Here is a 13,834-nt window from a genome sequence, read left to right on the forward strand (position 1 = left end):
AACATGGGGCACCTGGGTGACTCAGTCGGTGAAGAGCCTGCCTTCGGCTCAGCTCATGATCCCGGGGTCCTGGGATCCAGCCCCACACAGAGAGCCTGCTTCTCCGTCTCCCTCCACCCCTTCCCCCAGCTTGTACATTCTCTCTTTCTGACAAATAAATTTTTTAAAAAAATTTAAGAAAAAGAAACAGAACAATCAAATTGAACTCGGTGGAGTCTTCAAGGAAGTTTAAATGGAAATTTCAGGGTCTACCTTCAGGTGAGGCTTGATCCAGGTACCTGAATAATATCAGGTTTCTATGTTTCTGGTTTCTTCTCACCTCTTTGGTGGCTTTTCTCCTCACCAGGCTCTCCTGTTGTGGGCCCAGGGGCCCCAGACTCAGCCCAGTGGCTCAGCGGGCCCTTTCCCAGAATTCCCCTTCATTCCAACCAGCTTCTCAAGGCTGTGTCTGTCTGGTTCACTGAGCTTTGATTGCATGTCCCCTCCCAAACCAGTCACTGTGAGCAAGGCACGGCAGGCTCTGATGAGCATAAGGTGGGTTACGTGGCCCTTTATAAGGTGGGGATGACGGATCAATGTCTTGTGAACCTATGGCGGGGCCAGTGCTGGGACCATGAGGGTGGGGTGGACTGCAGTGGACACGGCTGCTGCTTCCTCTTCCCAGTGGACTGTTTCATACACAGAAGAATAGAAAAAAAATACAACCAGTGTGATTTGTTAGTTCTTAACATGTTTACTTATTAAAATCAGAAACTCTGAACAAAAGTCCGTTAGGGTATGGAGTCCAGATTATGTAAGAGTTGCGAATTGCGACAAAATTTGGGAATGACTCAGCAAGACAGGACAGTTCAATAAATAACCCTGAATGCCCCCAGATGCTGTGCTGGCGAGCAGGGAGCGCTAGTGTGACGCTGGAGGCTTACCCCTGGGTGGTCCAGTCGGTTAAGCATCCGTCTTTGGCTCAGGTCATGAGCCCTGGGTTGGTCCAGGGATCCAGCCCCACATTGGGCTCCCCGCTTCTCCCTCTGCCTGCTGCTCCCCCTCCCCTGCCTGTGCTCGGTCTCTTAAATAAGTAGGTAGGTATGAAAGGGCTCGCCCTGGCTAGATAGGCCCTTACAGGTAGAGGATAGACATCCCGATGCTGTGCTGGCACGGACAGGCCCCAGTGTTCCGGTGGAGGAGCAAACTGAGGACAGACACCGTAGCGGACAGGACTGGGAGGAGGTGTGGTGAGGGCAGCTTCCGGGAACAGCCCCGGGTGGGCGGGGGGAGCACCAAAGCCCGGAAGAAGGAGAGTCCAGGCTGGTGACCCCCAGCAGGAGTGGAGGTCCGAGGGGTGGGCTGGGCTGAGGCCCGTCTGGGGCCTGGACCACTTACCTCCCTCCTTCCTGCAGGGAAACCGAGCCTCAGGGAAAGAGAGCCAGTTGCCCAAAGTCACAGAGCTGGGACTCAAACCTAGGCTCCTGGGCCGCGCGGCCTCGCACCTGTGTGGACCCCCAGCCCTTCATCTGTAAAACGGGGGCCGTGAGTAGGACCTGCTTCAAGGGCCAGAGAGAGGGCCCGCTGAGTGAACACGGGCAGGTCCGGCACCCCGCGACCCTCAGGGAGCTCCCGCCGGGCACCGTCACCCCCCGCAGCACCAATTCCACTGGCTGAGCCTGGGAACCCGAAATGGCAACTGGGCTCCTTCTGTGGAGGGTGGGGAAGGGGCTTCCTACCCTGAGGCCCTGGGTTCGCCTCTCGTTGGTGACAGCACACTCGCGAGATTTCCCAGATGCTAGAGACCTAGCTAGACCCAGCGGCGCAGCCACCAACACCGGACACGTTCGTACAAAACAGAGAGGGTTTTTATTGTGTGTGATGCGAAGGGGGCCGTGCGGGCTGGGCCCGGCCTGGGGCAGCCCTTCTAGATGGTCCTGCTGGCCGGGTCCCGTGGGTGGACAGGCGGCCGGTCGTCCCGGCGGCGGATGATGGAGTTTATCCAGTCTGCAAACTGGGCGACGGGAGCAAAGGCGTCTGGGTAGATCCCGGAGCCACAGCCCCCGCGGATGAAGGAGTCGATGCCCTGGACGAGCCCGTTGCAAACCAGGGGCCCGCCGGAGTCCCCCTGCGGAGACAGCCAGGGCTGGGGGCCGGCGTCTGGGGCTCGGGTCAGCCCGGCCGGAGCCCTCCCACAGACACGGACAGGGGTGGGGGGTGTTGGGGGGGCTGGGTTTCCGGGGGCAGGAGTGGGGTAGGGATGCAGGGGAGGGGCTGGTGGTACGCACAAAGCAGATGCCAGCCTGCCGGCGGGGCACCAGCGTGCAGACGTTGGTGCGGCGACAGAGTGTGGTCACCACGGTCACATTGAGCTCCTGCAGGACCCTGGCCAGTGGCCGGGCCGTGCCCAGCTGGCCCCAGCCCATGGCCAGGCACGGGACCCCACTGCCCACGCCTTGATTCTGGGCAGGCAGCCTGGCCAACTGCACGTTCCTGTTGAGGGTGGCCGACCCGTTGAGCTGCAGGGCCGGAAGGCGTGTCAGAGCGTCCCCGGAGGGGGGGCGTGGCCCTCCCTTCCCCGGGGCCTCAGTTTCCCCATCTCTACAGTGGGAGCGACCACAGTGGCTCAGAGTATCTCTGGACGTCTTGAATGCAGTAAACGGTAGGTACTCAATAAAACAGCATTCCAGAACATTCTCAGACAAGAATCCTAACTTGTAAGGACTGGGGAAGAGAGGGTTTCCTCCTTAAATCTCCCGCCAGCTGAATGTGGGGAATTTTGCCTCATTTCACAGACAGGAGCTGTCTCTGTGCTTGGTCCCATAAAATGAGTTTGTTGATCGGCAACGGCTCAGAGCTTCCCCTATGATCTCATCTAATTTCTCAACAGCCCTGCCGGGTGGCGTTTCTTTCACCCTGTTACAGAGGTGGGGACTGAGGCACAACGGGGTGACGTACCCACTTAGAGCCGAGGCCCCAGTCACGTCCGGCAGTCTCCAGCCCCCTCCCCAGGAGTCCTGCCCTGGGCGTCCCCTCCCCACCCTCCCCGGCTTCCCACCTGGAGGATCACGATGTCATTCAGCAGCCTCTGCGGGTCGAAGCCGCTTTCGAAGACCCGCCGGATGGCGAATGACTGTGTCGTGGGCTCTCGCTGCCCCAGGTCATGAGCCCCCAGGACCACCACCACCGACCGGAAGTTCCTCAAGCAAGGGAGAGACAGGCGGTGACTGGAGGCAGCCACGGTGATGGGGAGCCGCGAGAGCTCAGATGTGCCCCATCTGAGCCCGAGGGGGGGGGGGCGCTCATGGGGCGCGGGCGGGCGCGGGGCAGGCTCGGGGCAGACCCCCGGGGGGACTGCAGGCTCCCGGTCTCCCTCTCTCCGCACATAGATGCGGGAACGGGGCTCCAAGGAAGGAAGGCAGGACGGGGGCACTCACAGACCGTCCACGCAGTGGGCAGCCGACATGACGAAGTTGGGGGCGATGAGGGTAGCCCCGCAGAAGTGGCCTCCACGCCGCTGTAGGGACACCATGAAGGGCCATGCGTGGGGCCGGGCCGCACGGCCCCCCACGATCTCCGAGGCCAGGGCTGGGCCTGAGGACACCGGGAGGGGGTGGAGCGGTGAGGCCCATGGAGGGGCGCCCTGCGGAGCAGGTGTCCTCCGGCGGGACAGCAGGGTGGGGGCTCCTCACGGGCCTGCGGCCTCGGTGAGGGAACTGAGGCCCAAAGGGCAGAGGGGACCTGCCACCCCCCGCACCTCAACCCGGCACAGCTGGACTGAGACCCGACGGCTCCCGAGTCCGCAGGGTGTGACCTCTGGTTCAGCCCGGCTCCGGGTTCCCTGGGCGGCCTCGGCACTCAGAGCCGGCGTCCTCCTCTGCCGAGGGTCCCCTCCAGCTGCTACCTCCCGACAAGGGCGAGGGCCCCGAGGGTCTGGGCAGGTGGGGAGGGACGGACAGACAGACCCGAGGCCCCACTCACCGCCCAGCAGCGCGGCCAGCAGCAGGGGGACAAGGGTAGGGCTGTTGGAGCTGTGGCTTGGGGTCATGGCGGGGCCGGGCTCTGGCGCATCTGCCCCCCCCCGTGCCCACCCGTCCCTCTTATAGCCCCACGCCTGGAGGCCGTTACAGGGGCCCCACTGTGGGGCCAGGTGTCCCCACTTCCTCTCCCCGACCCTGCGAGGTGAGTGACAGGAAGAGGAGGGTGGGAGGGGCCCAGCGGGGTCTCAGCGAGGGTCGGATAAACATTGTTTTTAGTATAATTAGCTCCAAAAATATTGCACAGGACACACTTGTCTGTAGTTAGTCCCTGTTCGCCTGACATTCAGGTAGAACTAGGTGTCCTGTGTGTTTCCTAAATCTGGCACCCTAGGCCTAAAAGTCCTTGGCTGGGGCCCCGCATGTGCCTCAGTTTACCCAGGGCACCGTGCAAGGTCCTGACATTCCACAGGGGCGGCAAGCCTGCTGGGCCCCCATCTGAGACGAGGCAGAGCGAGGGCCTCCCCCATGAGTTCCCATCCAGTGAACCCCAGGAGATCTGGGGCCGGCCCCAGGCCCCACGGTTCACAGCAGGGTGGGGTCTGCAGCCCCTCCTGATCAGGGCCGGGCCCTCCAGTCTCTCCGGCTGTAGCTCAGGCAGAGCTCACTCTCAGTGGGGCCAGAAATTCTGGGAAGCAGCCCCCGGTCCCCAGCTCCCTGAGCGCCGCGGAACCCCCTTCCCACACCAGCACGGCCAGCCAGCGGCCCTGGATCCCAGCCCAGGCCTGCAGGCTGGGGCGCTCCTGTCTGGAGCAGCAGAGGAACTCAGCGGAACAACAGAGCCGGGGTCCCCAGGGCCCAGCCCCCACCCCCATGACCCCTGGTCCACTTCCTGCCTCCCCCAGGATGCTCCAGCTCCAACAGCCTGCGGGCCACTGTCGCAAGAAGCAACGTTCTCCCGGCTCAGGCAAGGTTTGGGGGAAGGAGCAACAGATCCTCCCGCAGGCTGGGGGGGGGGGCAGGGCTGCCCAGAGCTGGGGCCACCGCGGGGGTCCCCTTTGTCCCACATGGCCGCAGATAGCGAATCCCATACTCTGCAGGGGTGAGGACACCCGCCCTGCCGTCCCCGAGCCCAGAATACAGCAGGTGCTTCATGTCTACTCTTTTTTTTTTTTTAATTTTTTTTTAAAAGATTTTATTTATTTATTTGTCAGAGATCACAAGTAGGCTGAGAGGCAGGTAGAGAGAGAGAGAGGAGGAAGCAGGCTCCCTGCTGAGCAGAGAGCCCGATGCGGGACTCAATCCCAGAACCCTGGGATCATGACCCGAGCTGAAGGCAGAGGCTCCAACCCACTGAGCCACCCAGGCGCCCCTTCATGTCTACTCTTTATCCCCCCCTTGGTCTGATGCATAGTGACAAGGCCTGCCCCCTCCCCTCCTGGAAGGGTCCCCCCAACCTGCTTTGTTCAAGTGACCATAGAGCACTTAGTAAGCACCCCTTTCCAGTCTGGGGATGGCGGGGAGGGGAGGCAGCCCTGTCTTTGGAGGAAGTGGCTCTGCAGGGACGGCAGATTTCACCAACGCTTCATCTGTTGAGCACCATCTGTATACCATGTTCATGGGCGTCATGGTGGTCAGGTGTGCTGACTTTGGGTTCATACCCTCACGTGGCTGCTTGCCTACTGCACGGGTCCAGGCCACCAGCTCCAGCGCTCCGTGCCTCCGTGTCCCCATCAGGAGGACGGCAGCTTGCACACCAGGCTCTGCCTCCGGGCTGGCGCCAGGATGAAAGGAACCGAGGTTTCTGAAGTCCCGAGATAAGAAAGTGCTGGCCTTGAGGGTTGTTAACCATTAACCTCCCTTAGGAGGGCAGGTGGGGCCACCTGGGGGAGCACGAGTCTAACTCCAGACCAGAGTGACTCTGCGGCACAGGCCGGGAACGGACCTGGAGCCCGCGGGCCGGGAACGGACCTGGAGCCCGCGGGCCATGTGCTCTTTAGGCGGTCTGAGTCAGGCCACAGTAAGAAAGTGATTTGAGTGTGGGGGTGGCTCCCCGGGGCTCAGACCCCGGCCGCCAGGGGACCCTCACTCCCAGAGGCCCCCGCTCTGGGGTTTTGTGAGTCCCTGAGTCTCCACAAGCCCAGCCCACCTCTAGCAAATCGCCCCGACGCCCGACGCCCGGGTCCTCCGCTCCTGGGGTCTGATCGCGGCTGCGAGCCCACATCTGCGAGCCCACGTCCCCGAGCCAGCGTCACAGGCATGAGCCCACGGGAAACCGGGGTGGCGGGGGCCGCCGGCGCTCTGGGCTCTCCGATCCCATCAGTGGGCTCCATTCCCTCCAGCAAGCCTCCCTGACCCCCTTCTCTGGGCACTAAAGGTCCCTCTGGGCTTTTTAGGGAAACCACTTCCCCGCCTTGCTCCTGGGGAATTCGGGGAATTCCTGACATCCTCGCGCGCTCATCCGCAAACGTTTCCCAGGATCGGGCCACGACGTCGGTGCGGGCAGGGTGCTATGAGCTTGGGGCTCCTGCCCTGCCCCGCCGCGGTCAGCCGCGACCAAGGGCTGCGAAGAGGGCGGGCGTGGGGGCTGGGGGGGCCGCCGAGGTGCACGCTGCCGCCAGGTGGCAGCAGAGTCGATCCAGAGGGGAAGCCCCGCCTTCCCAGTCCGTGAGGCCCCGCCTTCCCAGTCCGTGTGGCCCCGCCTTCCCAGTCCGTGAGGCCCCGCCTTCCCAGTCCGTGTGGCCCCGCCTTCCCAGTCCGTGTGGCCCCCGCCTTCCCAGTCCGTGTGGCCCCGCCTTCCCAGTCCGTGAGGCCCCGCCTTCCCAGTCCGTGTGGCCCCGCCTTCCCAGTCCGTGAGGCCCCGCCTTCCCAGTCCGTGTGGCCCCGCCTTCCCAGTCCGTGTGGCCCCGCCTTCCCAGTCCGTGAGGCCCCGCCTTCCCAGTCCGTGTGGCCCCGCCTTCCCAGTCCGTGAGGCCCCGCCTTCCCAGTCCGTGTGGCCCCGCCTTCCCAGTCCGTGAGGCCCCGCCTTCCCAGTCCGTGTGGCCCCTCTCTGAGACTTGACGGCCTCCTTGCCACGACCACCCGCCCCGTCCTGGCCAATGACCCTCGCCTCTTCCCAGCCTCCGACCTCTCCTCTAGGCCCAGCCCAGTCCATTTCCGGGACCCCGCCACCCCCCTGACCTCTCCTCCTCCGCCTTGCCCATCCCATCCACATGCAGGCCTTGCTGGTCCTGAGGTGGAGCCTTCACACCTGCTGTGCCCTGCCCGTGGCCGTTACATTCCTCTCCATGCAGCGGCAGTCAGCTCAGGCATGGCCACCTCCTCCAGGAAGCCTCCCTAATGATCCCTGTGCTGGGAGCTGGGGAAACAGAGCTGGTCCCTGACGGCCTCCCTGGACAGTTCTGGAAATGTCTGGGGTGACTCTATTTTCTAGACAAGGAACCTGAGAGATGGGTAGCGACTTAACCAGGGTCACCCTGCAGGGCTGGGTTAAAACCCGAGTCCGTGTGCGTCCGGAAAGTGAGACCCACCGTGACCTGAGTCCTCCAGGCCTCTGCCCCAACCCCCCATCCTGAGTTTGGGGCTTGGGGACAGGGGCACTGGTCGTCCTCAGCCGCTCTCAGCACTAAGAAAGGACAGGCAGAAGCCTGGGAAGGAGTTTCAACTTTTGCTGACGTGGCCATGGCAACTTTTGCTGACGTGGCCGTGGGGTGCGGGCCTCCCGGGCCTCCCGAGAACCCTGCCGCGCGGTAAGGGCCATCCGGGGGCGGGGGAGGGAGGAAGCAGCCTCCTGCTCAAACTCTGCACACAGTTCCCCAACTCAGGGCTGTGGTCGCCCCCTGGCTTGGGGCCCCTGCGGGAGGGGTCAGGGGCCTCAGGGGCCGCCCTCGAACCCCGCATGGGCCCCATCCACGGGGTGGGGTGGGGGCGGCCGGAGCGCTGGGGGGTGGTACCGTCCCAGACCACAAAGGGGCCCACAGTCTGAAGGATGTGGCTGCAGACCAAGAGGCTGCTGAGTCCTCTAGGAAGGGTGGGGACAGGTGGGTGGGCCACCCGGGCTGGGCCGGGATGGCCACGGTGTGAGAGGCTGGGGTGCCATCTAGGGGTAAATGTTAAGAGTCCGGATTTTTCTTTGGACGTGCGGACAAGGAGGGAGATAAGGCCAGGGGAGAGCAGGGCCTACTGCATACATGGCCCCTGGATTCGGGCTGTGGCTCCCTGAACAACACCGAAATGACCCTAACCCACACTTCCCCAAGGGGAGAAAGCCCCCAGGCCCACGAAGGCTGCTGCATTCACTCAGCCCATCCTGCCTTGTGGGGGCGAGGCCGGCCCGCACATCACCCCACGGAAGCCCCCTCCCGTCCAGGTCCGGGTGGGGACACCAACTGCGGTCCGCAGCTGCTCAGTGGGTGCCCGGCCACCGTCCGTCCCCCGGGCTGTCCCTAGGGTTCCTTCTGTTCCGGGGCACCCAGGCCCCCTGGGAGCCCCTCTGGCCACGTGGCCAGGCCGCCAGGTGCGGGGGACACGCACGTCCAGGGCCGATGCCGGAGCTGCAATGAGCAACAGTGAGGGGCGTCTGGGAAACCTGGGGGCACCAGCCGGTCCTGCTGGGGGCACTGGGCCCCCAGCATCCAGGCAAGGAGGGCGGCAGGGAAGTCCGGCTGGGGCAGAGCGCGGTCGGCCGGCCCCACAACCTCACCCCGCATCCACGCACGCCCCCCGTGTCCACGCACGCCCCCCGCGTCCACGCACGTCCTGCCTACGCCGAAGGGCCTCTTCCAGCACTTGGCCCACACCGTCCCTTCCACCTGGCCCCTCTCACTCACCCTCCGGCTCCACCTGGAAGTTGCCTCCTCCGGGAAGCCTGCCCTGCCGATCCTCTAAACCCTGCTGGGGCTGTTTTCTCCGACTCCAGGGGCCTCTGCCGTAACATTGGTCACGTTGGTTGATTAGTTCACTCACAAAACACTGGGTGCCAGCTGAATTCTTGGTCCTATACCAGGCCCTGGGGATCCTGCCTCTGCCCCCAGGAGCCCATTTTCAGGGTGGGAGGCCCAGGCCCAGGGGAGGAGGACTGAAGGTAGAGTGGAGGTGAACAGGAAAGCAGGGAGGGGTGGGAGTTACACCAAGAAGGTAAGGCTGGCAGCAGGCTGGGGGTGGCCAGGGCCAGGCTGGGAGCAGGGGCGCCCAAAGGGTGACTGTGAGGCGGCCTGATGACCCTGTTGCTGCCAAGCCAGTTGCACATCCGGCCGTGTCCCAGCATCTGCATGGGGCTTTGTAAACAGTAGGCACTCCATAAATGCATACTGTGGGATGAGTGATGGGGTCCTGCAGGCCTGCTGGCCCCGCCCACCCACCCAACGCTGTGCATCGCTGCTGACTTCAAACAGGTGAGCAAAGCGGACCTCGGCAGGTGGACTCGGGGTCAGCAGGGGTGGGCCCGGGCGCCACACCCACCAGGACGGAGCCGCTGAGGAACCCAGGTGCCTGTCTTCTAGCCCCTCGTTCACGGGTTCCCCTGCCCCGAGACACCCAGAGCACAGCCCCCTCGGTGACTGACTCCCCAAAGCTGCCTGGGAGGGCCTGACCGTCTGGTCTGCGCTCTTGCCCCTGAGCTATGACGGGTGCCGGGCCTGGGGTCAGGACACATGGCTTGAGCTCACCCCTCCTGGGCCTTGTCCGGACACCAGGGGCCCAGCTCAGGCTGCAGAGCAGGGGAAAGGCTTCACTTAGTTTGGCACAAGAGGGTTGGGCAGAGGGAAGGAGGGGGTGGCCTGGGGTAGGGCCAGCTCCCCTCCTGGACCTCAGAGCAGGACTGCCCCCCCCAAAACCCCAGGGAAGGGCTGCCTCCCCACTGCAGACTCCAGAGCAGGGCCGGTTCCCCGCCAGATGCCAGGCAGGGCTGCCTCCCCCGCAGACCCCAGGGCAGGGCCAGGCTCACAGGACTGCAGGGAGTGGACAGTGGGCAGCACAGAGCTTGAACGGATGCCCACCAGGTAGGGCTGTGAGTGGGGCTCAGCTTCTGGCCCATGCATGGTCTCTGCCACCACTGGGGCCCAGGGAGCCCCCAGACTGGGAGAGGGCAAATCCACTGTGTGACCTCATCCAGGCCCAGGACCTCTTGAAGCCTCCATCTCCCCATCTGGAAAATGGGTGTCCCATGGCTTGTCCACATGGCGCTGGGGTCCGCTGGCAGAAGGAGGAGGGTCTGGGCAGAGCCACTGCTGGGGGCGGGGGAGCCTGGCAGCCACGTCCTTAGTATTTCTGAAGGTTTCTGGGGGTGGCAGCACGTGGTCCTGAAGGCCAGGGAGGGTTTGAAGAAGCAGGAGGGGGAGCCGGTGAGGCCACCCATTTTCCAAATGAGCAGACTGAGGTCCGTAGCATCCTCCTCCCATGAAGGCTCTGGACGGCCTCTGGCTCCGCCTCCTCCAGCACCTTCGGCACTGGCCTGCCCGCATGCCGCCCCCCCATCCCGGCCCGCTGCGCTGTGCGCACCCCCACGCGCCCCCACCTCTCCCGCACCCACGCCCGCACCCACGGCTGTGCCCTCCGCCGCCCCCCGCCCCACCCACCGGCACCGGCCCTGCGGAAGCCGGGAGCTCACCGCTCACGTTTCCTTCCCAGGACCCCCGCGAGGTTCTGCCCGTTTTACAGACGCGGAATTGGACAAACGGCCCAGAGATGCCCCATTCTCTCCTTGTCCATCCCCTCCGGGCGATCATCACAGCAGTAGGTGGAGCCTGCCCGGGTCCTGCATCCTGTCCCCACTTCTGCCGTGAGGGCCCTGGATGGACTGGCAGGAGGGCACATTCCCCTGGAATCAGCAGGGCCAGGCAGAGGGTCACGCGGCCCGACACATGGCCAGCAGGATGGGTGTGAGGGTCATGGCCGTGGTGGGGCTGGGGCGCCAGGGGTCCCCCTGCCTGCCGCCCTCACTTCCTCCTTGCACCCCTGGGACCACGGGGAGCGCGGGAGTTTAGAACCGCGAACCGCGCCCCACGGAGGACGCAGGGGCGTGACTGTGTCCCAGGGGACACGGGGCAGTGTCCGGGGACGTCTCTGACTGCTGCACTGCAGCTTCTGGTACCGAGGGGCTGGGGTCAGCGATGTGGCTCGGCCCCAGCCCAGCCCCGGAGCCCCCAGAGAACGACCCTCTGTCCACGTCTGCAAGGAGATGTCCAGGTGGAAAGGAGATATCTATTTTCAAGATTTTCTCTCTCTCTCTCTCTCTTTCTTTCTTTGACAGCGAGAGCACAGGCGGGGAGCAGCAGGCAGAGGGAGAGGGAGACGCAGGATCCCCGCAGAGCAGGGAGCCTGACGCCGGGCTCTATCCCAGGACCCTGAGATCACGACCTGAGCCGCCCAGGTGCCCCTAAGAGGAAACGTTTGTGCATTTATTTCTAAGTGGGAGATTTAAACCCGCAGAAGTGTAGAGAGAGGCGCTCACCAAACCTGGGACAAAGAAAGAAACGCTTTCTAACTCTTCATTTTGGGATGCGTGCGGAAGTCAGAAGCTGTCCGAGGGGCGTACCGCCGACTCCCCCGCACAGCGGGGACTGCAGGTTGGTGGCCGCCCCCCGTCTCCTCCGCTCCGGGACGGCGCCGTGGCCTCTCCTGTCCCTTGGCGACGTTTGCAGGGAACTCGCGGGTCGGCAGGGGCCCGAGCGTGCGGTTGGCGGTGGGCAGCGCTCCTGCGTTCTCGACGGGAGTCCCACGGGCGACGCTGGGGCTCCTCGGGCACCGCCTCCGAGGCCGCTGCGGACGGTGCTGACCTGGAGCCCTGCCCGGTGGCTCCGAGAGCTCCATTCCCGCACTGGCACACCCTCGGCCAGGGCTGCGGCCCTTCGGTCTGTCCCCCACAGACATCGACTGGCTTCTGCCCTCTGGACGGGCCATGCCTTCCCTCGGGCCAGCCCCTGTGTCCACACACCCCGGGGCGTCCCCCTTCGCCTGCGTGGGGGCCCACGTTCACCTGCGGAAACCGGAGGGCCGTGGGGCGCCCAGCCACCCCCCCCTCCCGGCGCCCGCTGGGCAGAGCTGCCCGGGCCTCCACCTCCCCACTGGTGACGTGGGGACAGCAGTAGCCCCGTCCTCAGGGCGGTGACGTTCGGAAGGCGCTCGGCCCACAGCGAGGGTGAGGTCAGCGCGGGAAGGCACCTTGCCACCCCTGTCCCTGTCCCTGTCACCACCCTACCCGGCTCAGCCCCTCCTCGTGCCCAGGCTCTTCTGGGAGCAGGCACACACCTGCCGCCTGGGCCCGGGTTCTGCTGGGCTCTGGGGTCCTGGGGCGCACACATGGCCTCCGGCCTCGGGCCCCCACCCGCTCTCGGGGGCCGGCGATGTCCCGACCCAGGCTGGCAAGTGGGGGGACCGAGGCTCAGGGTCTCACAGCCCAGGCCACCTTGCTGGGGCTGAAGCCGTGTCCCCCGCTGCCTGGTTTCCTCGGACAGAAGGCGTGCACACACGGAGGACACCAAATTGAGGGCAGGCAGACAGAAAGTCCACGTGGAGCGTGGGCTCTCCGAGGGGCTGCGCTGGCTCCCGGCCGGGAGGGAACCCTGAGCACAGCGGGGGCAGCAGCTGCGAGAGGACGCGGGGCACCTGCCCGCCATGCAGGGTCAGTGCCAGCCTGCTCCGGGTCCCGTGGCCCCGGCGACCCTAGAGGAGCCACCTGCAGGGTGTGCCACATCCTTCTGAGCTGGGGGCCCCGATCTGCCTGGCCCCCGCTCCCCCTCGGACGAGGCCTCTCGTCCCTCTGGCGCCGAGGGGAACCTGAAATCCGAAGGGACGGGGCATTCTCTTGGGGCCTCAGTTTGCCTGCCTGCGAAGCGGGCCTGAGCAGGGGTCCCTGACTTAGGGGAGTGAGGCAGGGGTGGTGTGCGGCTGGGGAAACCGAGTCCCACCTGCTCCCACCAACAAAGGCCTGAGTGTTTGGCCAAGAGAACCGACACTGGTTGTCGTCGCTACTTTGTTTGGGGAAATCTTGCTGCAGGCACGGGTTTCACTGACCTTTGCAGGAAGCAGATGGCGCACGTGTCCCAGCTGGGGAGACGGCCGTGGGGCCGGGGGCTTCGGTCAGTCACGCCTTCCCGGCACGAAGATGCCCCAGCTCGGAGGCCCAACAGTGCAGGGAACCCGTCGGAAGAAAAGGGCAGGTGGCAAGGGCGGTGGAGGGCGGGAGCGCGGGGGCAGCGGCCACGGAAGGGCCCCCACGTTTGTCCCAAGGGCAGCGTGGCCCTGACCACAGCGGGGCCTGGAAGGTGCCACAGGGTGGCCGCGGCGTGGGGCCGCCTTGCCCCAAGTGCAGACCCTCTTGCCTGCCCCACGGCCTATTTATAACGGGAACCACGGAAACTTCCCCAGGCTCCACGGAGCTGCCACGGGCACTTCCCCAGGCTCCACCAGCCACGGGCAGGACGATGGGTCCTCCCCGGGGAGCAGCCGGCAGCCCCTGCGCACCGCATGGGCTTCCTCTGGATGCTGGAACCGCCGGGCAGGCCATCCCCCCAAAAGATCAAATGGGATTCCCGTGTGACCCCGGAAGCCCCCCCCAGCAGAGGTGAAGAGCCGAACCGTGACCCACCCACACGCGTGTTCGCGGCAGCGTGACCGGCGACAGGCGGACGCCCCCGGTGCCCACCGCCCGTGAGCGGACACACCACGCAGTCCCCACGTGCTGCAGCGTCCCCGGGCCACCAGCAGCAGGGACGGACCCCGAGCCCACGACGCGCAGGGAGGGAACCAGACACAGAAGGGCACGGGTGTGAGTCCACGCGTGTGACACGCCCAGACCGGGCTCCTCCACCGACGGGAAGGGGCTGTGGGGTCTGGGGGCTGGGGGAGGGGTGGAGGAGGGGTGGGGGGGACAGCTGATG

At 65.2% G+C, this 13,834-nt stretch overlaps 1 protein-coding gene across 1 annotated transcript; it reads right to left on the reverse strand.

The window, feature by feature from the left end:
• Positions 1-1,906: 1,906 nt before the first annotated feature.
• LOC122910277 (neutrophil elastase-like) lies at positions 1,907-11,765 on the reverse strand. Its single transcript, XM_044254930.1, has 7 exons — positions 11,491-11,765; positions 4,625-4,763; positions 3,961-4,093; positions 3,417-3,573; positions 3,038-3,179; positions 2,268-2,498; positions 1,907-2,107 (listed from the first exon to the last, which is right to left on the reverse strand). Exons 1-7 carry the CDS (start codon positions 11,763-11,765, stop codon positions 1,907-1,909), a joined length of 1,278 nt encoding a protein of 425 aa, XP_044110865.1.
• Positions 11,766-13,834: the final 2,069 nt, after the last annotated feature.

This window comes from Neovison vison, chromosome 6, assembly GCF_020171115.1.
Source record: "Neovison vison isolate M4711 chromosome 6, ASM_NN_V1, whole genome shotgun sequence".
Lineage (NCBI taxonomy): Eukaryota > Metazoa > Chordata > Mammalia > Carnivora > Mustelidae > Neogale > Neogale vison.

Bases quoted from the DNA above. Each gene is read 5' to 3' on its own strand.
- LOC122910277 (XM_044254930.1), bottom strand. From the start codon at position 11,765: ATGGAGCTCTCGGAGCCACCGGGCAGGGCTCCAGGTCAGCACCGTCCG. The intron at 4,094-4,624 runs GTGAGCTCTGCC...AACGGCCTCCAG, and splicing joins AATTTCTGGCCCCACTGAGA to GCGTGGGGCTATAAGAGGGA. The intron at 3,574-3,960 runs GTGAGTGGGGCC...CGGTGTCCTCAG, and splicing joins GCTGGCCGCGCTGCTGGGCG to GCCCAGCCCTGGCCTCGGAG.